Here is a 23111-nt window from a genome sequence, read left to right on the forward strand (position 1 = left end):
CATCTGTTGTCTAAGATTATTGCTTTTATGTAAACTCTTCTATTTATCAGACTGAAATAGTTGCCTTGATGCATTGTACTGTGAAACGCTCTATGCTTTCATCCAGGTCTTTTGCCTTCTTTTACAGTGCCTTATTTGTCCTGTTTTAACTGCATTGACATTTATGCATCTGTATTGATATTATATTCAGCCATAAAAGAACACTTGTAAAGAAACACTCAGAATAAACAGTGCAGAAGTGCTTAAGTATTTAACTTCATGTAACGTAGATTTTGAAAATGGAGCTCTGGCTTCAATTTTGTATAGAAATTTAAGAAAAAAAAAGTCTTTAATTTTCGAAGTCATAAAAAGTTGATTTCATTCTGTAAATAGTATGTGCCTAAACCAGAATTGCTTTGTGTCCGTGTTTTATATCTTTGTTACCTTAATCCTGTAACCTGTTTATTGATTTAGAGATGAGTTGTGTTACCTTAGTTCTCCTATAAGACAGCATGAACACAGTATTTTTGGCATTGACTCCTTAAACTGTAGAATTTAATCATAAGTTCAGAACCATTACTACAAATGTTACAAAGACCTGAATATATCGAAGGAGAATGCAAAGGACCTCTGCTATTCCATCAGAAGAAATGCATCTAGGTAAATCTGTAATTTTTTTTCACTGTTTGGACTGTACTTGCTATTTAAAGTACCTAATACAGGACTGTTGAGGAGCATCTCTTATCCTTTAGGTTGGAATATTACTTTAACACAACTCTACTAGTAAGGTAAATTTCAGTGGATGTGGATGTATTTTATTGTTGCTTAACTTTTGCCTGTTTTAAAAAACTATCTGATTTTGTTTGTTTCTGCAGGAGTACAGATCAGAAAAATCTCTTGAAGAGCTTAGTAAACTTGTGCCTCCAGAATGCCATTGGTATGCAATCGCACATCCTTTGTCCTAAATTAAGTCATATAAAGTTTAATGTGAAATGAGTATATGAAAAAGATTTTACTGAACTTACTGCCTTTATATCAACCTTTTATGCTGACAGAAAACATGCTTGCTTTTGCCCATTTTAAAGATTGTTTTGTGAGTGTAAAAAATTACTCCACATTGTTTCTTCTCTGAACCTTTCAAATGATGTCAATAATGTGTAACATCCAAGAAACAAGCAGCAAATTAGAAATAATACTTTGTTGAAACTAGTAGCACTGCAGTGTGTCGTCAACAGTGTGAATGTTTTTCTGGGGCAAAATTGTGGGGAAGCATTCTTATTGCTCTTCGTGTTTTTACCTACAGTGTACGAGAAGGTAGGGTAGAACATACGCTCGCAAGAGATTTAGTCCCGGGTGATACAGTCTGCCTGTCAGTTGGAGACAGAGTCCCGGCTGATCTACGATTATTTGAGGTATATACCTACTATTGTTTTAATATTCAATAACTTTTCTTTTTGTGGGACAAGGGGGAAGAGAAGACAGCCCCTGAATACTGAAGTGCAATAAGTGTTATTGGTTGGAATTCATAACTGTTTTGATAGAAATTTTCGAAGGATTACTTCCCAAGTGTAACTGTGCATTCCTTACAATAGATGTCTAGTTTCTTGTAGAACATGAGAGGGAAAGAATTTTCCAATTTGATGTAGTAATGGAGTCTTAAAACTGTTGGTTGAGTCCTTTTTACAACATCCTAAACATGTAAAATGATTCGTTTCGGTCTGATTGATAAGATATTTTGTCAGCCGGTTGCAGGTGTGTTTGAGCCTTTATTTACATCAATGCTTAGGGCATTGTTTGGGTGTTCTCTGGTAATGGAATAATAAGAAAAAAAGGAAAATTGAAATAGTGCCAGCGTAATCTTTTCTCTCTGATACTACTTCGTAAGTGTGTGTTGTTACAGCTTCTAGTTTACTGTTTGATTTCTAACATTAGCAGTGGTGGAAGTGCTTGATTTGAAGCAATAGCAATATAGTACCTGTAGGTTCTCTGAAAATGAAGTGTATATATATATTCATCTTGCTTATTTTGGTTGAGTAATGTCATCTTACTTTTATGTTAGAGCATTCTCAAGTTACCCAGTATCTGGGCTATCATGTCAAAGTAATTTCTGGATATGATGAGTTGTATATCCACAGTTGATACTGGATTAATCAGTGTTTATAGGTATATCATTTTTATAGGTAGAGCCTGAACGAGCTAGTTTCTGAGACAAATTTGAGGCACTCCTCAAACTGGTCTGGATCATCAGTTATTAGCCCCTGTAGTGTAGTGTAGTTACTACTTGAGAGAGTTGGTTTTCTGTGACTGCAAACACTTCTGTCTTCCCTCAGCAACTGTATTGTCTCTGCACTGATACGAAACTGCTGTTGCAGCAGCATGTACTTTCTTGCTCATAAGCTTATTGCATGCTATGATAGCATGCTTGGACCTCTTACAAATGAAAGCAGAAATGGTATTAGATTTCTCAGATGTCTGTAGCCCTACACAAGATGAAAATTTGTGCCATTTTATTCTCAACTATTCTTGCAGATTGCTTGAAAATAAGAGCATGTGATCTTATGTTCATCTTGTCTCTGCTGGGCACTGTTTTGGGGTGGTGGGCTTAAAAAGAAAGTACATGAAGAGCATCTTTTTGAAGAAAGATCTCCCCTGCATAGGCTGGTTGATACCATCCCAGGAAACTTCAGAAAAGTGAACTGGGTACCATTTAGTTTCTGAAGTCTTTCACATATGTGAAAAGAAGATTCTTCACTGGTGTAATCTTAAAGGGGAAATCTTGTTCCAAAAACCTGTTTGACCTTTTCTGGACTAAGTTTTCTGTATGTTAATAAGTGGTCCATGAGGTTTTATAGTAATCTTCTCTAAAGCCAAAATATTACATCAAGAACTACCATACCCATAACAGTGTAGATTTTAAACACAGTTCCTTTTGATAGTGTTGATACATGTTTTGGAGGTCATGGCTAAATTGGAAGAGTGGCAAAGTGGCATCTTCAGCCTAGTTCAGCTTGGAGTCTGAGCGATACATCAGAATAAAAGATTTCTATTAACCTTTATGGAGTTAATAATTCTTTATGGCTTTGCTGGAAAGATTCATTGCAATTTTTGACAAGGGTCCCTCTTCCTTTATTGATACAGCACCCATATTTTAAAAGGGGGTACTGCACTAGTAACTATTTGGGAGACCAGTCAGAATTAGAGGGATTTGGCTGATCAAAAACCAATTTGGTAATGGTACTATCCTCTTTTAACATTGACTAAATTGGGTTTGCTATAGCAGTCTGTGCTCGTTTTGAATATCCAGCTAGAACTGGAGTGCATGAGGGTTATCGTGCCACTTAAAAAACAAAATACCATAAACCCCTCAGCTCAAACCTAGGAGTGATGTGGAATAGCGTGGTGGTACAAAACGTAATGTAACTGATTCCTGCTTACTCCTTGTGAGATCCTCTCAAAGAGTTTTGGCAATTGAGTTTTATTATGCATCCTAAAAATGCTGTGTTTCTTGAGAAGGCTATCTTGAAATTTAATGATATGGTTAACACCAGTGGCTTTATATTTTTAATAATGCAAAATCATTTTACTACTTGTGAGCAGAGTTCTATGATTCAGGCTTTGGCTTTTTTCAAGACCCATTAAAGTCAATACATTACAATGTATGAATTGATGTCAGCTGGGGAAAGACATTTCATTTTATATTTGGAGGCGTTATTTTTTGGTTTGAATTGTATTTATAGAACACATTTTATTTTCTTCATCTGTCGATTAATACAGAATAATTAATTTTTAGCTTTTCCTTCTTGTAACCACCCACATGCTATCAAAAGCCTACAGAAATAAAACCTAGACCAAAAAAAGGCAGTTTCTTTTTCTCTGGTCTGTGTGCTGTTGCCTGAATAGGTTTTTTTCCTTTAGAGAATTTGTGACCAAAACTGACTGTTCATGAAGTCCCACAAGGCCAAGTGCAGGGTCCTGTACCTGACTCAGGGCAATCCCAAGCACAACTACCTGACGGGCAAAGAATGCATTCAGAGCAGCCCTGAGGAGAAGGACTTGGGGGTATTAATTGATAAGAAGCTCAACATGAGCCAGCAGTGTGCACTTGTGGCCCAGAAACCAACTGTGTGCTGGGCTGCATCAAAACGAGTGTGACCAACAGGTCAAAGGAGGTGATCCTACCCCATTGCTCTCGTGAGACCTCACCTGGAGTACTTTGTTCAGCTCTGGGGCTCTCAACACAAAAGGGATGTGGACCTGTTGGCGTAAATCTAGAGGAGGCCATGGAGATGCTCCAAGGGCTGGACCAGCTCTTCTGTGAAGACCAGCTCAGAGTTGGGCTTCTTCAGCTGGAGAAGGCTTCAGGGCAGCTTCCAGTGCCTAACTGAGCCCTACAAGAAACCTGGAGAGGGGGGTTTCATAAGACCAAGTAGTGACAGGGCATGGGTTGTTGGCTTGAAACTGCCAAAGGGTAAATTTGGATTAGATACAGCGAAGAAACCCTCTGCTGTGAGGGTGGTTTCTCAGAGAAGCTGTGGCTGCCCCATCCCTGGCAGTGTTCAGGGGCAAGTTGGACACAGGGGCTTGGAGCAACCTATACCCTAGTGGCAGGTGTCTCACTAGATAGGAGCGGGGTTGGAGCTAGATGAGCTTTAAGGTCCCTTCCAACCAAAATACGTGATTCTATGAAATATGGTTCTTAATGGACCATGGTAGGAGGAGGAAGAGTTGAGAGGATAATACATGTATGTGCACTTGCATTCCCAGTTAATTATTTTGTTTGACAGAGTGCATCACAGTTAAAGCCTTTGGAATGTTTTACAGAAGAACAGTTGTGAACATAAAATTATGACTAAACTTTGACTCATGAAAGTGAGAGCTTGTTGCATTGCTGCAAGATTCTGTAGGAGTGCTTGTTGCTTTGTTGATCCCTAAAGTCTGATTGCCGTTGACATGGCTTCTTACCATATGAATAAATCGGATATATTTTTCATGTTAAAAAATGGGAAACTTCTGTTAACACTTCCAATTACTTAAAGATTGTCATGCTTTTTAACTCTCTTGTTTTTGAAGGCTGTGGACCTTTCTATTGATGAATCCAGTCTCACGGGTGAGACAGCTCCGTGCTCCAAATCTACAGCTCCTCAGCCAGCAGCAACCAATGGAGACCTTACTTCTAGGAGCAATATTGCTTTCATGGGGACATTGGTCAGATGTGGAAAAGCAAAGGTAAAATCATTATTGATCGTTGAAACACGGAAAATATTCTTCCCTATTTGAAGGCTGTTCTTAGGACTACGTATATTTTGAGTTTCCTGAAACAATGGAAATGGTATAGAAGTAGAATTTTTTGATTGGAAATATGGAACACTGCTGTGATGCACTGCAGAGCTTTTCTCATTGGTGCTTTTCAGACACTGGTTTAAAAAGAAAAATGATGTAGTAAGGTAGGAGAGCTCAGATTTGTAGGGAGCAGCTGAAACTCTTCTGTCCAGGATTTTGCTGTGGTATTTTGCTTTCAGAACTACATTCACATGTTTGAAAATCTGTAACTGAAAGTACGGTTGTTGCTAGCATTAGATGGGTGTTACCCTGTTTGAGTTTTGTTACTGGCAGTTACCAAATACTTCAGCAGTGCAGAACATAGCAGTTTGTTTCACAGAGGCAAGATGTTCCTCTTGCCTCTTTAGGCAAGGAACAATATCTTGGGAAAAATATTCCCTACTTGTGCCAAGAATTAATTTTATGAACACAGCTAACAAAGTCACACTGGACTAAATGGCATTTGCCTACTATTCAAGTCAAAACTATGAAGAGCAGCCACTAACGCTAAACTTCAGATTTGAATTTGCTTTAATTTTGTGTTTGTTTTAGGGGATAGTTATTGGAACAGGAGAAAACTCCGAATTTGGGGAGGTTTTCAAAATGATGCAAGCAGAAGAGGTAAGAGTGAATATTTAGAAGCAAAGACGTGTATTTTGTATTAAATGTGTATTAAATTCATTACAACTTTGGATTTATTCCATAGGAACTTAATTAGACTGAATTACATTACTTTTAATATTTTTCTTTCCTCTAGTGAAACAAATCTTAGCTCTTGAACATGAAAGTAGTAATTGAATTCTGTGCAAAAAAATATCTGTAGCTGACCTGAAGAACATTACCTGTGTAAATAACATGCTGAACCTGTTTAATGAAACAGATTTCATTGCAGTTTATGGAAGTGGTTTTGGGGTTGTTTTTCCTTGGAGTTTTTTTTTGTTTTGTTTGCCCTTTTAAGTGGAACTGCATTTGTGCAAAAGAGATTCGTATGACAGATCCGTGGGACCGCGTTTTCTTTTGATTAGCAGTGTACCTTGGGGTTATGCATGTATCTGCTGCTACTTCATGATCTCCACCTTACCTTTTAATCAGCTCCCTCTGACGCTTATATATCAAGCTCCCACAGTGATTTTTCTTTATTGCAGTATACTGATTTACATGGGAATTCAGTCTTGCGTGCGTTGTGTATCTTGGGCCTTCTAAGTGCTTCTCTGGCTGCCTGACCCAATGTAGGATTAAGGGGACAGTCTATCTCTAGGTGTCAGTATGTGATCAGGCATAGTATAGGCAGCACATTCTCCCTGGATATTTATATTTCTGAAATCTGGCCAAAACAGCAAGTAAGGGAGCCAGGAGTTCATCACTGACCCCATGTTAGCTGCAGTGCCTTACTACACCTTTCAAAGGGAATGCTGCTGCCCAGGCACCAAAGCGGAATTCGCTTTTATACACATCTGAGGAAAATACGATCATCTGTTCAATAGTTCTAGCTTGCATCGTAACAAATGTAATTATAATGCAAAAAAACCCCAATAAAATCTTTGATAAGACCTTTTGTATTAGACTTGCCATAGACATCACAAAGCTCCCAAAGAATATTGCTAATAAATAATTTCATTTCATTGAAGTGTTCTTGAATCTTGTTGAATTCTGCACAAAATGGAACAGAGAAGTCTGTTGTCACGAAGTAAACGTATGGCAACAATAGGTGTAACTGCATTTTTGTCACTGTCAGCCTCTTGAAATTTGGATATCTAAAGTAATATGTAGTACAGTTCATGTTTTTTTAACCCACGCTTGTTAACTCTTACATGTTTACCGTTCATCAAGGCTCCAAAGACACCTCTGCAGAAGAGCATGGATCTCTTGGGCAAGCAGCTTTCCTTGTATTCCTTTGGTATAATAGGTGAGAGAATTTATGTGAAAGAGTTACCAATTATTATGTAACAAACTACCACGTAGGCTTGGGAAAAAGGAAGGCTTGAACTCTTTCGTTAAAGATTTCGACTCATTTTATTGGTCACTTTGAGTTCATGCCACTATTACCTGAAGATGACTGATGTGACAACTTTCATCATAACGATGTTATTTGTATTTGCTTGCAAACATACTTTTCTGACTGTCTTACTGTCCTCTAAATGTTCCCTTTTGAATTCCAATGTGTCTTGTATTCTGATTCAAGGTGTGTGAAAGTGAGTACCTCACTGCTGATATGATTGGGCAACTTGACTAGCAGAAACTTCCTTCACCTTTGAAACCCTAATGGAATCATGCTTTGACAGAGAAAGAAAGAATGCATTTCTTTTAATGGGTAGCACAATGATAAGCTTGGTTTGGGCTCTTCTTTTTCTTGTCCCCATGAGGCTACAGTAGATGTTGGTTTTATATTTATCATGACAATTATTTTCTTTATAGGAGTTATTATGCTGGTTGGCTGGTTGCAAGGAAAACATATCCTTGATATGTTCACAATCGGTGTGAGGTGAGATTTTTGTTTTTAGTGCCTGAAAGCTAATGATACATAGGTGTGCTTGCACACAGACTCTGCTCTCAAGTTCACATAAGTAATTAAAAATGAAGATGTGCTGTAAAAAGGCAAATTCATACTTGTTTTAATGATACACTGTGTTCTTGATAGTCTCAAACTGTGCATTTGTATGGTGATGAGAGTGTTGTACAGTTCGAATTTTCATCACTGAGCAAATAGACTGTCATAAGTGGCATCAAACAGAACTAAGTTACTACAAGCCTTGTGTCGTGTGGTTCATTAGCTCAATTTCTAGCACATTATGGAAACTTAATCCCAGGGTGTTATCCGCTGGGAATAACACTGAATTTAGATGATCTACCTCTGTACTCTTAGAAAAGGTGCTGAGTTGCTAATTACATGCACAGTGCATAAGGTAGAATGTTTCTTTAAATGACAGGATCAAACTCTGGTGGTTTACCCTTTTGCAGGTGGGGGGGGCACCAGCAATTGCTTCTTTGAGCATGGTGTAATGAGTTATTGTGATCTTGTTTCATCTGGTTTTTACAGGGGTTATTTGTTTGGGTTTTGAATGACTTTCTGTGTCATTCCCATCCTTAGCCTGCAGCCAGGTCATGATCTGGAAGTAACAGCTGTGGATCAGTGGCCACTTGAACTGGTGGCGCTTCCCGGTTCATTTTAGTCCTGACTGCACTTACTCTTCAGAATCTGGCCTGCTTTGCATAGTCCCAGTTAGTGTTTTGTGTAGCCAAAATGGAAGTACCACTGATTTCTGCCTACCCCTATTTTTCTTCATACTTTTGCAGAAATAATGCATAGAAACATCCAAGTTAATAGCATTTTGTTGCTGTCTTCAGAGCATATTTTAGTGCATGGTATTAGAAGTAGAATCGCATGGCAACTGCTTCCTTTTGCTTTTAACCTCAGTGGAAAGACTGCTACAGAAGCAGTGTTCTGAAGCATAAATGCATCATTACTATGTATTCACTAATGACATTCTAAGAGGAGATTTGTGTATTTACTTTCATTACAGCTTGGCTGTAGCCGCAATCCCGGAAGGACTCCCAATTGTAGTAACAGTGACACTGGCCCTTGGTGTGATGAGAATGGTGAAGAAACGGGCTATTGTAAAAAAGCTTCCTATTGTTGAAACTTTAGGTATGACTAGACTAACAGAGAGATTAACATGAGTATTGGTGACAAATGGTTAAAATACAGTAGTTAAAATAACTACTTTCTTTGTATTAATATTTCACTGAGACAAATAGTCCATTCAATAATAGCATGCCAATAGTGGAAACTGTGAGTGTTCGGGTGTATGGAGTACACTTTACACTTGTTTGCTGTAAGATGGTCGTGTCAAACAGGACTTTTAAAATGTTCTTTTTAAACTGAATTTAAGGCTGGTATTGAAAATTGGAAGCAAATCCAAATCTGAACGTTAGAAAAAGCTTTGTAAATATTAATTCACCTTTGGGATGTTACGAAACTTGTTGAAACTTAAAAACTTTTAATAAAACATTTTGTAGACTTGTAATCACAAAACGTGTAAAACACAGGACACAGAAACTAGACAAGTTAAATAAATCTGTTGCATTTGAATTTCTTTTTGCGTTTAAAGATTGAAGTGCTACTTTTCCCAATGCCTCTAGCAGAATTTAATTACTGTTGCAGGGCTTTTTGTTGCTTTTGTAATTCCTGTTATCCAAAAATACTGAGATGCTGCAACGCTCTTTCAGAATGCGCTTTGCCTGAGTTAAAAAGGCATCTAACAGATTTCACGTATTTGTAATCTTCTCAATCTTACTATACTTTGCAGGCCTAGTAGTAAGTCACACTTCTGTGACAGAAGCGTTGTGGCCAGCGTTAGATACTTCTTGATAAAGAATTACTGCTCTAAAGCAAGCTCTTAGCTTTATTCTTCACTAGGAATTCCAATTGAGATTCCACTAATGTAGTTTGAGATACAGTGGAATAACATGAAGGAGGTAGTGAATGGAAGCATTTCAGATGAATTGTGAATTTGAGATTTTAATTAGTTGTATTTATTGGACAAACTTGCAAAGAACAGTGTTCATTAGTACTTGAAAGCTGGCTGTCTTTGGTAAATCTCTTTATGTTTTCTCCCAAAGACAGCTGCAGTGTTTCTAGAAGTCTGCTTGTCTTGAATACGTTTGTCCTTGTTAGTTACTTTGTTCTAAACGAGCACTCTTATAAATGGTAATTGGTTCTTTCAGGTTGTTGCAACGTAATTTGTTCGGATAAAACTGGAACTCTGACAAAAAATGAAATGACTGTTACTCATATTTTCACTTCAGATGGGCAGCATGCTGAGGTATGTAGTGAGCGTCTGTTAGGCTTTAATTCTCCTTGTTGCTGTTGTATCTATCAGCTGAAACCTGCTCGTGTATACTGCAGGTAAAGCATCAGTTAAGAAAGCGTAAATTCGTTGCACCAAAATCCTGTTCCTCAACTTCCAGCTAATTCTGTTCTTCATTTAATATCACAGCCTTTGTTCTGTGTTACCTAAGCTTTCTTTGGTTGCAGAAGAGTTTTTTGTATAATACATCTTAAATCTCTTAATGCTGTAGGTCACAATAAAAGACAGATACAGTACAAAGACAAGTTCAGAGATTGTTGTTCTTCAGTACAGAAAGTTGAGGTTATTTTGCTGTTGCAGGTGCATAAAAAATAAATCTTGTATTTTACAAACATTTAAAATGGGGATATCCAGCTTTGCGCTCTAAAAGACAATTTATCGTGTGAACCTTCCGACTAAGTATGTGTTATCATTCTTGCTTTCTTGTAATGGATGGGGTTGGAAGTAGGAGCAGGACATTGAAACAGTGGTTGTTGAGGTTGGGGAGTTGTAGCAAAGACTGAAATAAACGTATGAAAGAGAAGGGAAAGCAGTAAGGTGTGGATTTGGATGTGGTTTCATGGGAGCGTAAAACAATTTCCAAAATTCCCAAACTTTTCTTGCTTGGGGGAGAGGGGATCCCGCATCACGGTTTACAGAGGGTCTTGTCACTCTTGTAAGCATAAATACTGGCATTTTTTCTTACTCTTTCCTGTTATTTACATACATTTGCTTATATATCCTGTTATTTATTTTTCTGTTCTTGGAATGACTGTAATTTTTTGTTACTACTAGCATGATTTTTTTTATATCTGGGTCAGATCAGCTCCATTTCCTCACTGAAAGAACTTGAAATGGCTGTAAAATATATTAGCTGCTAATGCCATAGATATAAAGACTTCTTAGGCTTCTAGTGGGATGCCTGGGTTTTATGCACTAAAAACAGTTTTACTGATTTTAACATCTCTGAGGTCTCAACAGAGGGGCTGTTCAAAAAGGAGTTTCTTTTTCTCCTTACTGGATGAAAGTAGGACTCTGCTCTGTACTTCCATCCCTTGCAGGGGGAATGCGTTATTAACCAGGGTAGATACAAATAGGAGCAAACAGTTAGGAAGCAAAAGGAGGAAGAAAAAAAGAAAGCATGCCCATTACTGTAGGGAAACAACACAAACCGTGTCTACGTAAGCTAAGGAATAAACTGCTACTTTAATTAGTCTTCAGTAAAATACATTAAACTCACTTGCCCTCAGAGTTTATTCCTTAAGCTAGTAAGCTAGCTGCCATAGAAGCTGAGTGGGAGAATCCATTCACACTGACTAAAATCAGTCATTATGAGTGGCCTTTTGAACATTTTCTGTATAGTAAAAAGCTGAGATTGAAACAGTTTATGAACTTGATGAGCATTACATTGCATATTGCCTTTGGCTGTTTCTCTTGCAGGTTACTGGAGTAGGTTATAACAGGTTTGGAGAGGTGATGCTTGATGGTGAAGTTATTCATGGTTATAACAACCCATCCATTAGCAAAATTGTTGAGGTAAGATCTTGCACAGAGAGATGAGTTTTAATTGATGACATAGCTCTGTATGGCATTTACTTTGTGTTCTGTTTTCTCCCCATTCCTTTCTCATCTTTTAGGCTGGCTGTGTGTGCAATGATGCTTTGATTAGAAACAACACATTAATGGGGAAACCAACAGAAGGGGCTTTAATCGCACTTGCTATGAAGGTACGTACTTGAAGGTGCCTTTTGAATTCATAGCAGGTGGGAAGTGTGTACAGGTAAATTGTGGGGTTTGTGTTTTCTTTGATTTTTCTCTTTTTCTTTTTGGTGATCTCCTGGATCTGTCTTGCAGCTGCTCATCTCTTCGGTTTCTCATCTGTTGGAAATCTTTGGGCATTCTGAAAGATCACAGAATCACAGCATGGCTTGGGTTGGAAAGGACCTTAAGATCATCTAGTTCCAACCCCACCTTCCACTAGACCAGGTTGCTCCAAGCGCCATCCAACGTGGTGTTGTACAGTGTCAGGGATGGAGCATTTACAGCTTTTCTGGGCAACCTGTGTCAGTGTCTCACCACCCTCATAGTAAAGAACTTCTTCCTTACATCTGCCCTGAACTTCCCCTGTTTAAACCCATTCCCCCTTGTCCTATTGCTAGAGTCCCTGATGAAGATGAGAGAAAATAATTTAGCACTAAAGTAACATCTTTCTTTTCATCTTTTTGCACTCGGTATTGTCTTTTTACCTGTCACCAGCCTATTTAATTTACCCATTGAATATTGATTGTGCTGCCTTTTTCCCAGTTCTCATCAGAGGCAGTAAGAAGTTGGTAATTGATGTATTGGTGACTGCAACATTTATAGTGCCCTTTAAGTGTGGGGCACAGGTGGCTTGAATTGTAGACCCTGTAATTAAATGTTCTGGGGCTTTTTTTTACAGTGCTGTGACACACTCATTACAGCTATTGAGAAATGTGGTGAGGCATCTTAGCCCTTTATTCACCATCACAAAAAAAATCAACTCAAACATTGAAAGATGAATGCATTACAGTCTTTCTCTCCCTGTGTGAGACCTGATATGTATCCGTCTCGCTGTTGAGACTCGCTCCAAGTCACCAGTCGTTGACTGGAAAGGGCCAGAGTGGTGTTATTTTGGCAAGAGCCCATAGAAACTGAGAACAGGAGTCTTTCACATCTATTCTATGATTCTACATCTGCTGCTGGAAAGGGAGGTGGTGAAGGAGTTGTGAAGCTCTGTAAGCACTAACAGTGGCTTACAGCAGACTGCTGCTTCTGCATCTTTAATAGGCTCTTTCTCTTGGACTTGTTTAGAGGTAGAGCATGGAATGCTGCAAGCTGCATCAGGGGTGGGGAGAGAACAGCCTTTGAAATGAAATGCATTTTGTCTGCAGTCTTCATGGTCAGTTTCAGATTAAATATTTGGGTGATTCCAGTTGGTACAAAAAGGAGTCAGGTTGGATTATTCAAACCTGAAATCAGTGACTTTCCTTGTCCAGGCTTTGTCACAGTCTTGGGTTACAATTTTGTAGGCCTAGCAGAGAAATTACACAGAAGATTTAAAAGCAATGGGGCAATAGGTGTATTTTGCCAAAGTGGGAGCTGCGTTGCTAGCCACTGCAAGGCTCATGTTTGCGGATGATCAGAATCTACAAAGTATTTCAGGATCCTTGGATCGCAGGTAGTGTTAAATGGTCTGACTTAATGCTGAAGCCTGAAAGAAGATTCTAGGTTCTTTCACTTCTAGTTTGTCAGAAGCTTCTCTAAACTGGAACAGCGTGCTCAAAAGCGACTTTAGAGATGAAATGGTTTTCAACTAAGTAATGATTGTTAATACGTCTCAACAAGTTGACAAATGGTACAGCTGTTTGAAAACAAACCGTCCTGACATTGTGGTGATACTTCTGTTCTGTACAGATGGGTTTAGATGGGCTGCAGGAAGACTACATAAGGAAGGCTGAATATCCCTTCAGCTCAGAACAAAAATGGATGGCTGTTAAATGTATTCACAGAACGCAGCAGGTAAACTTCAATCACTATGTCCTTATGCACTGGCTCTATAGAATGGCTATCTATTTTGTTTCATATCCTCGTTTCTGATGTTGAAAGTTACGGCAGGCAGGTAGTAGTGCACAGTCCTGGGAATATGGTTTGATAATGGATCAGGTTGAGTTTCAAGCTTGAAGGGGAGATGAAAAATCACAAGAAATTCTTTCCATAAGAGGCATACTGGGAAATTATTTGCAGTATTTGGTTATCTGAAACTTTGAATGGAGACCTGGCTGGTTTTAATTCCTTCTCCCTCCTCAAACACCTAAAGCAATTCTGCCAGTCTTTCTGCTGTTTCAGCGCTGCAGTTACATAGTGAATTAAGAGCAAGATGCATTGATGTTCAATAGTAAAATTGCTTTTGTTTGAAAACACAGGTTCTCTGGGTTTGAAATGGACAGCGCATTTCCCAGTGTTGGCAGTGCCCTGGATTATCAACACAAACCATTCTATCTTCTGGTGCTTTCATAAACATACTTAAATTCATATTTCAGTTAGACCAATCTGAATGTTTTTGTTACATGTTAACAATCACTGCCAGTCTAATAACTGGAGCCTTGTAGGTATGTGCAACAACAGACCTTACCATGGATTTATGGAAAAGTTCCTAGTACTTCTGACCAAAGAAAAGGCTGCTCACAGTGTTCAGGTGTCACAATAAATTCTTTGCTTTGGAAACAGAGCATTTGACTCCTTATGTCTATCTGAATAGTATGGTTGAATTATCCTTGTCTGTGTAGAGTTGTGAGCAGGAATTGCTATATGATTTTTATCTATGTAAAGATTTACTGTGTCTGTGTTCCAGTATCAGCATTTTTGAAAGATTGTTGAAAAATTGGGTTTAAAGTGAGTATAAATATTTGAAGGCTAAGAAAATGCAGTGGGTTTAGAAACTTTGAGCTTTGTCAGTTAAGCCTATCAGAAAGATTAAAGTAACTTGACTGCTGTGTGTAAATACCTTCACAGGCAGAAAACAGGTACATTAAAAAGCAGCTTTTTAGTTACACGGGAGAGATGATGAGAACCAATGACTGGAAATTGAGCTGAGACAGCAATTCTTAATGGAAAAGGGGGAAAGAGATTATTTAGCACTGGAGTTAAGTGTTTGAGGTAGCTGGAGGAATCTCAGTCCCTTGATACCATCAAGGCTAGATGGCTCTCTGGAAAATCTTGAGTTGTCAGGCATGGTACAAGGGTGTGCAGGTGATGTTTAATGAGCTATGCAGCTGATAAGATGATGAGCTAAAGGTCTTTCAGGTCTGATGTTCTGTGTACATTTAATTTTTTGTCCTTTACATGGCCTCTTTAGTCTATAAACTGTAACCCACAGTGTGTAATGTGCGTGGCGTCTACTGAAATGAGATATTGATTATTAACTTGGCTCTTCTGACATTACCCTCTTGAACATACACTGTATAGAGCTACTCGACCAAAGTTTTAGGTTTAGAAGTGTAACTTTGATTTGCATTGTTCTGAATACTCTTAAGAGAAGTACGGATATGCCATTCTTAATGTTTGCATGCATACGTACTTGTGTGTGTGTGTGTATATACTTAAACACATGTCCACCCAGCAATTCTTTTTCATTTTAGGACAAACCTGAAGTCTGCTTTATGAAAGGTGCTTATGAACAAGTCATTAGGTACTGTACATCATATAACTGTAAGGGGCAGACCCTACCTCTTGTTCAGCAACAGAGAGAGAAATACCAGCAAGAGAAGACATCTATGGGCTCTGCAGGACTTAGGGGTAAGGCTGTTTCAGTGTTGTAAAATAACCTTTTTTATTTTAATGGCACTGCTTACTGTTTAAAAATAAACAAGACCAACTGAAACTGCTAGGATTATTTTATGTTGTTATTCAGTAAGTGCCACCAGGTTGTTCAGTTTTACTTTAAAGTGGGGGAGTGGAAAAACAGGCGCTGTTGCCTGAGGCGTGTGTAATAACATGATTAAATTGCAGAGGGTGAGAAAAGGCACTGCTGGTTCCTGTCATCTCTTGTGTGTGACCATAACAGGACAATATGTTGCTCCCTAGTAGCTTCCATATCTCATTACAGAGAATTAGGCTAGCACAACTGATTGCAGGTTGGAAGATGCCATTCAGGTTATCTTTCCTGTTAACAAGCTGAGTAGACTTTTAATACAACTGAAAGCATGGCTATGCTGGCAGTGCTACCTCTTTGTGCTGTTTTATTCTGACAATCATTCCTTGTGTCTGCTTCAGACCACTCTCAAATCTAAGGCAATGTTTTTAAGCAAGTGCTTTCCTCTTGCAACTCCAATGTCATTTAAATGTGTTTGAACTAAGAATACTACTGTAAAAGACATTCCAGAAAATATTCAGCATGTACTTAATGAAATCTGCCTCTCTAAAAGGAAGAAAAAAACCAAAAGAGAAAGTTAACTGATCCTCCCTTTCATCCTTTTGCATAAAAGACCATACGTGTACAGAGAAACCACAAAGCTAGATGCCTTTCTCTTTCCACACAGTGAAAGTATAAACACTTTAATCTGAGAACAGATAGGAAAGTTATCTTTAAAACCTGGAAGACGTGTTTGGTGAAAAGACTCCTCTTCAGAAGAAAGGGATATATATAAGTAGGCTGTTCAGAATACTCAACAGGCATTGCCACTGAGGTTTAGAGGAAGAAGATTGCAGTTCCCTCTTTGCTTTATGCTGGCCTACTTGTCTAAAGCAGTTGTTTTAAATGTTGATGTAAATGATAACTTCAAAGCTTAACTTTTGTGTGTGTGTATGTGTGTGTTTTTAATTCCTCTCCTTTGTCTCCTAAAAGTTCTTGCCTTAGCTTCTGGCCCTGAGTTAGGCCAACTGACCTTTCTGGGACTTGTGGGAATAATTGACCCTCCACGAACTGGTGTAAAAGAAGCTGTTACAACGCTCATCACATCAGGAGTTGCAATAAAAATGATTACTGGAGATTCACAAGAGACTGCAGTTGCCATTGGTACGAATAGTCCTCTTCCTCTCATTTGTCACTTGCATTCTGTTTTGGCAGTGAATAGCTAACTGTCGTGAAGCACGGCTGTTAAGTTTTCAACACTTGTGAGTTCTGTATATCGAGTGAACATATAGCACAGTGGAATTAGGGGAAAGAAAACCTAACCAACCAAAACCCACCAACCACCCTCCCCTGAAGTAATACTTCAGTTTCAGCTTAAATTTGTTTATTTTTCTTTTTTCCTTCTCTAACTGGGTTAATGTATGACTTTTGCTGTTGCAGACTATGTATTTTCTTACTGTATTTTGTTATAACACCACCCTCTCTACTCTCAGCTTTGGATGCCTGTTTTAGGGCAAAAGGGAGAAACTAAAATAGCCGGTGACAATGAGTATTTAGAATGCACTTCAATGCTATCCAATACAGTTTTGCCTGTATAACCAAGTTTGAAGTCTAAGTACTATAAATAAATATTTAAACAAACTAGTTATCTTCGTTTTACAGTATAATACATTAAAGTACAAGGACTTTTGCCAGAATATGAATTCTTTACATACAGGATGGTGGAAAAGAACTTGTGTGCACATCACAAATGCACCCCTAGACTAGCAGTACCTTCTCAGAAGGTTTTTCTTCCTTGTCTTCCATATGTCATTTTCGTTTTCTGCCATGTGGTTTTTGAACTGTGAATTCTTTAGAGAGAACAGAGCTCCTGTGTTTATATGGCGCCTGACACAATGAAATACCAACATTTAGACCTAATAAAAGTCTAGGGAAATAAGTATCTGATTAAAATAGACTTTGTAGTATGTGTTTCTTACTAAAGAGTTCCAACACTTCATACTGAATCAGTAAGGTGTTAAGATGTTCTGCTCTAGGCATTTCAGATCTGAAATATTGCAGAAACAGTCGGTTTAAAAAAATAAAATGGGGTAGTAAATGTTTTAAAAGGGTAAATTAATGTAATGCTTCTTCTATTGTTAATTTCTAGCTAGTCGACTAGGACTGTATTCCAAAAATTCACAGGCAATCTCTGGAGAAGAAATAGATGATCTGGATATTCAGCAGCTTTCTCAGATAACACCAAAGGTTTGTTTTGATATCGTGCTTACTGAAATGCAGTAAAGGATAGATCTTTATATTGAGAAATGCTTTTTTTTTCTGTGGCATGCTAATATGTACCTTCCAAGACACAAATAACATGGTTCTAATCAAAGAGATCCAGTAAATTTAGCAAGAGTTTAAGTACAGAAACATGGAAGCTGTCCCAGATCAAACAAGTATTTTCTGGTTTAACATATGACCATATGAAAATTCATTTCTTTCTGCTCCCATGGTTAGCTTTTTAGTGAGTTTATTGCTTTCGTCTCTTTGAACAGTTCACTTTTTTTTACCTTTCAGTATCTGTATTGGAACATTTGTTTTGCTACATCTTTCAGTGAGCATCATCACCTTTTTATATTGTTAGACCTTTGAGTAGCTCAGCTTATATATATATATATATATATAAAAAACCTTACAGTTTGCATGTTCAGACAGTCCATCCTTTTGTAACCTGCAAGAAGAGCTGTCTGCATTTTTAGTGATTTTTAATCGATCCGAGGTCACTGGTCGAGAAGTTTGAAAGGGTCTATTAAGTTACTGCTTAATACTTTTTAGTTATTAAATGTATTGGCCAATATCAAAATTGTAAATGCAAAGACATAATCAAAAGCAATTGAGGTTCAGGCTGGCTGTGTTGCAAAATTCATGCATCAAAAGACTGCAAAATGAGACTGCAGCACGCTTGTGTCTCATGTAAGCAAGCCAAAAGCCAATACCTGCACTCAGGAAACGTGCATGTCAGCTTTGTGTCTTTCCTTGGACACTCACAAAAACAAACTTTGGAAAAACGAATTGTGTGGCAAATAGTAATTTCTGGATTGATGATACTTGTTCTTAAGGACTCTTCACCTTAAATAACTGAAATAGCTACAAATTGACTTTGTGCATGTTTGACCTGAGACCCAATTTGTTTCCTAGGTGTTTGTTTAAAATCTCATTAGAAATCAGTTAAACCAGTAAGGTTGAAATCTGTGTCGTCTTAAGTGGCTGTTGAGAAGCCGAACTTCTTACCCAGCTTCTTAAAAAGGAAATATAGATGTGAAGGCTAACAGCATGGAGCTGATGGAAAACTAAACTCCATGTACTCAAATGTCAATGTACAGAGAAGAGCACAGACAAAAACACTTCTGAAAACTCATCATTCCTTCTAAGCTGTTCTAAGAATTTTCTAAGAATTTGTATTTTTAATTAATTAATTTCAATTTATTTTTAATTAATTAGCTTTAAATGAATTTTTCATTAATTATTTTTTATTAATTCACTTCAAAACATCACTCTGTTAATAATATGCTACATAAACAGGTAAAACTGAAATGTCCTAAGTAGCTTGTCAGAAGTGCTGACAAGGGAAAAGGCACTGATTGTACAGTCAGCATGGCAGTTGCCTGCACAGATTTAGTCAGGAAGGCCAGCAGCAAGCTGTTGTAACTCATGTTGCTTCATAATTTCAGCAGGCTTTTAAATTGCATATTCTGTCTTGAAATAAGGAGCACCAACTTTGTTTAGCAGAATCTTCTTTGGAATGCTATTTCACCCTTATTAAAAGGACAGCTTCAACTTTAGAGCTAACGGGAGTGCAGTTAGCCTTTGGTAGGATGTTTTATCCTCTAGCTGTGTCGAATCCAGTGCAGTTCTTTAAATTTCTCCAATTTTCACTACTTCTTTATTGTGCTTTTAACAGGTTGCCGTATTTTACAGAGCCAGTCCTCGACACAAACTGAAAATTATAAAGGTATGTCATGCTAAAGGCTCAAATACTGTACCGTTACAAGGAGTACTGATTGTGATGCCTTCACTTAAATTACAACATGCTACAGTCTGGCAAGATAAAATCAGAAATCCATTTGGTTTGAAAGGGAAGTGTATTTCAAAATACTGCCGAGAAAATGCGTAGTGCTCACAGGGGATAGGCAGCTGCTGATAGGCATATCACACTTTTATATAGGGAGCTGGGGGCTGAGAGTTGATTGGCATTTTGTGTCAGGTTGCAGTTACATTGACTAGAAACTTGAAAGAACCGTATTTCTGGTACTCAGAACTAGAGAAAAGGGCATGAATTTCAAGCTATGTCTGAAGTAATGCTTCCATTCAGAAGGTAACAAAAGAAGGTGGCAAAGAGGGACATACTCAGTGTAACAACTGGAGCAATCAGAAAAGCAACAAGAAGGAGAAGGCAGTCAGACACAAAGACGGTTGGAATATATTGAGATTTATAGGAGGGTGATAATGTAAAATGTAAATATATCTTCTTTCTCTCTAGAGAAAAAGGGGCCTTTTATTTAAAGGCAGATTTTATATACCCAGCTTTAAAATTTAGGCTGTCTGAATACAGGAAAATATATGATAAATCTTTGTATAAAAAATCATTAGAATACAAACTGCTGGGGGTTTGGGGGGAGGCCATGTTTTAGGTTTTTAGGACTTTACAGTGGAATTATAAGAAATGGGGGAGTGGGGCATGATGGCACCAACCTTGTATGTAGAAAAATTGTTATAGGATAGGTTAATTTCCATCCCTGATTTAAGCTCTTCTTGCTTTCTTTAGTCCCTGCAAAATAATGGTGCAGTCGTAGCCATGACAGGAGATGGAGTGAATGATGCTGTTGCTCTGAAGGCTGCAGATATTGGTGTAGCAATGGGACAAACCGGAACAGACGTTTGTAAAGAGGCAGCAGATATGATCCTCGTGGATGATGATTTTCAGACAATAATGTAGGTGGTGTTTATGTACATAACTTGTGCTATATAGTTTTAATGAAATATTGTTTGGGTTAAAACCAACAGAAATTCCCTGGATTTGTAAGTGAGCAGCTGTTAATGAGTTGTGCACCAAGTCAGAAGAAGTATCTTTATGGTGATTACTTGTATTATTATCTTGAAAAAAGAGCTTGGAACATAATATTACAAAGGGCAACAAAGCATTCCTGTCTTTCTGTGTATGTTAATAATATAAGAATGTATTTACATATTTAGACCTTTCACTACTTTGGTCTTGTACATAGACCACATGTAAGTAACAAAAGATGTTAAGCATTTACATGCTGTAAAAATGAACCTGCATTTCTGCTTCACCAAGTAGAACTGTGATCATAGCATGTTTGTAAACTGAAGTGAAATTCTGAGTCTGTTAACTGTCAATAGGATTCATCTCCTTTTAATTTCTTACTTTAGAAGCATCAATTTTATGTGAAAATGAGAGCATTCCTGTATTTATTTTCAACTCTTTATAGAAGGTGGTGTTTTAGAAAAGGAAAGGAATACATGTAATCTATTTAAATATCACAGGTGGAAATAAGTTCCCAGCTATTTGGGGTTTTTTTGCTTCATATACTTCAAAGAAAATATGGCTAAATTTAACTAACTTTGCATTTAATCCATCTGACTTTTGAAGGTAGTGGTTGTTGGCAGAGCTGGTCTGCTGTCTAGTGAGATAGCCTTCATTTCAGAATTAAGCATCACTCTCAGGACACTTCAGTTTGTCTGGAAGTATGATGCTTAACCCTTGGGAAGAAGTGAAATGTAGAACGACAGTAGAAGAAAATTCCCTAGGTAGCAGTATGGCATAGGAGGATCTGAGAGTTAAAAGGTTCCATACTAATCTAGCCAACCACAATGTGATGGTGTGCAAAAACGAGAGAAAAGGGAATAATTTTAAGATACGCAGATGAGTGCATAGGAAAGACGTGTGGTAAGTACTTTACTTCGGCTTTGTGAGGCTTTTGCTGGAATGCCTTCTCCAGTTTTGGTCACTTCATCAGGAAATCTCTCAATAGGAGAGTGAATAGAGTGGTGAAAACTAAGGGGGCAAAAGTATGAGCTTTGATAGTTTTATATCCTTTCCCCCAGCCTCTTTGAGCTTTTTGTTTTAAAAATTACTAAAGGAATGCTGAGTGTTGTTCTTGGCTACTGGGGCAATGGAAGGAAAAAAATCCACTTTTATTTGCAGCAGAGCAGACTTGATTTAGGTATTAGAAAACACTTTCTCACTGCTAGAGTTGTGATAATGTGATGGGCAAGTTGTGACACATGCTGGAGGTCAAGAAGATGGTCTATACATATTTAATTCCGGTGCAGTAAGAATACCTGGTCTTCTAAAGTCATGCTGTATTTCTGTGGGTTTGTAAAAGTGCGTGTGTTTGGTTGTGTTCAGGTTGTTGTTTGGTTGTTTTAAGTTATCCAACCAGAATCAGAAGGTCTCATAAAGGATGCTGGTGAGTCTTGAGCAAGGAGATTTTATTACTGACGTTCCATCTCGTAAGTTAAGTTAAGCAGCTAGAAAAATAACTGTTGTGATTAATCCAGTCAAGTTGAAAGACAATGACTGCCAACGTTCTAAGAACCTCAGCTCCATTTGTTTTTTGATGTTTGTATTGCTGCTTAAAGTATGAGCTTTTTTGGTTTGTTTTAAGCTTTTTTTTGGCAGTGGTCTTATTTGTGAAGTGATGTGATCTTTGTTTTTAATTGCAGGTCTGCCATTGAGGAGGGCAAAGGAATTTATAACAACATAAAAAATTTTGTTAGATTTCAGCTGAGCACGTAAGTTAGAGAAGTTGACAGTATTGGAAGGTTCTAACTGCATTGTGAATGAATGAAAGCATCATGAAGCAGATGCTGCGTAAATTCATGTGAACACTGTAAATTTCACATAGGGTGCTGATAATGCTTTGCTTCAAATGTTTGTATTTGGTGGCTTGTTTCCTCTTTAAAGAACCAGAAAATAGTGCCATAAACCAGACATTTTAACTTTGTTACAGTTCTTCCTGTTGTGTAAAGTCAGTATCTGAGAGGATGGTGAGAAACAGCATAGCTACATTTGGGTCCTTGTCTAAAGGAGAAGGTAGTCATACCCTCATTAATCAGAACATGTAAATGAAATGGAGGAAACCAGGGAAATGGGAGGTTAGTTTCTCTGTAATCCATATAGTGGTTTAGGGAATCAGTTAGCTTTATGAAGCTGACTTCCTTTTCTTGCATTAAGCCTTAGTTTCAAAACTCTTCTCAGTTAATCTTATTGGATCTGGATTCAGGAACATGGTTTTTCTCTTTGCCCCATTCACATACTTATTTGAAGCCTTCATGGCATTTCAGACTGGTTGAATCAAGTTGCAGAAACTAAAACCAACCAACCAAATAAAACCCCACGACACACACACAAAAAAACCCCAACAAAGAAATGCCAAAGACCCCCCCCAAAACCAACAAAAGCCAAAAAGAAACCCCCACCAAAAAAAAACCAACAAAAGAACAAAACCCTAACCGCTTAAAACTTGCATAAAAATGTAAGAAGTGTCATATACTTTGAATCTTGAGTAGTGTCCTGCGTTGGTAGAATA

At 37.9% G+C, this 23111-nt stretch overlaps 1 protein-coding gene across 5 annotated transcripts in view; it reads left to right on the forward strand.

Annotated features, from left to right (window-relative positions):
* ATP2C1 (ATPase secretory pathway Ca2+ transporting 1) overlaps positions 1–23111 on the forward strand; it is a 65550-nt gene that overhangs the window by 37448 nt on the left and 4991 nt on the right. For all 5 annotated transcript variants that reach the window (XM_065665480.1, XM_065665484.1, XM_065665481.1 and 2 more), the window contains 17 exons: positions 855–916; positions 1283–1391; positions 5050–5205; positions 5851–5919; positions 7129–7204; positions 7714–7780; positions 8820–8944; positions 10024–10121; positions 11586–11681; positions 11783–11872; positions 13581–13685; positions 15305–15461; positions 16510–16680; positions 17666–17763; positions 19460–19510; positions 20324–20490; positions 22246–22314. In XM_065665480.1, coding sequence (XP_065521552.1) covers positions 855–916; positions 1283–1391; positions 5050–5205; positions 5851–5919; positions 7129–7204; positions 7714–7780; positions 8820–8944; positions 10024–10121; positions 11586–11681; positions 11783–11872; positions 13581–13685; positions 15305–15461; positions 16510–16680; positions 17666–17763; positions 19460–19510; positions 20324–20490; positions 22246–22314 — 1766 coding nt within the window. The remainder of the gene's footprint in view (positions 1–854; positions 917–1282; positions 1392–5049; positions 5206–5850; positions 5920–7128; positions 7205–7713; positions 7781–8819; positions 8945–10023; positions 10122–11585; positions 11682–11782; positions 11873–13580; positions 13686–15304; positions 15462–16509; positions 16681–17665; positions 17764–19459; positions 19511–20323; positions 20491–22245; positions 22315–23111) is intronic.

Source organism: Lathamus discolor, chromosome 2 (assembly GCF_037157495.1).
Source record: "Lathamus discolor isolate bLatDis1 chromosome 2, bLatDis1.hap1, whole genome shotgun sequence".
NCBI classification, from domain to species: domain Eukaryota; kingdom Metazoa; phylum Chordata; class Aves; order Psittaciformes; family Psittacidae; genus Lathamus; species Lathamus discolor.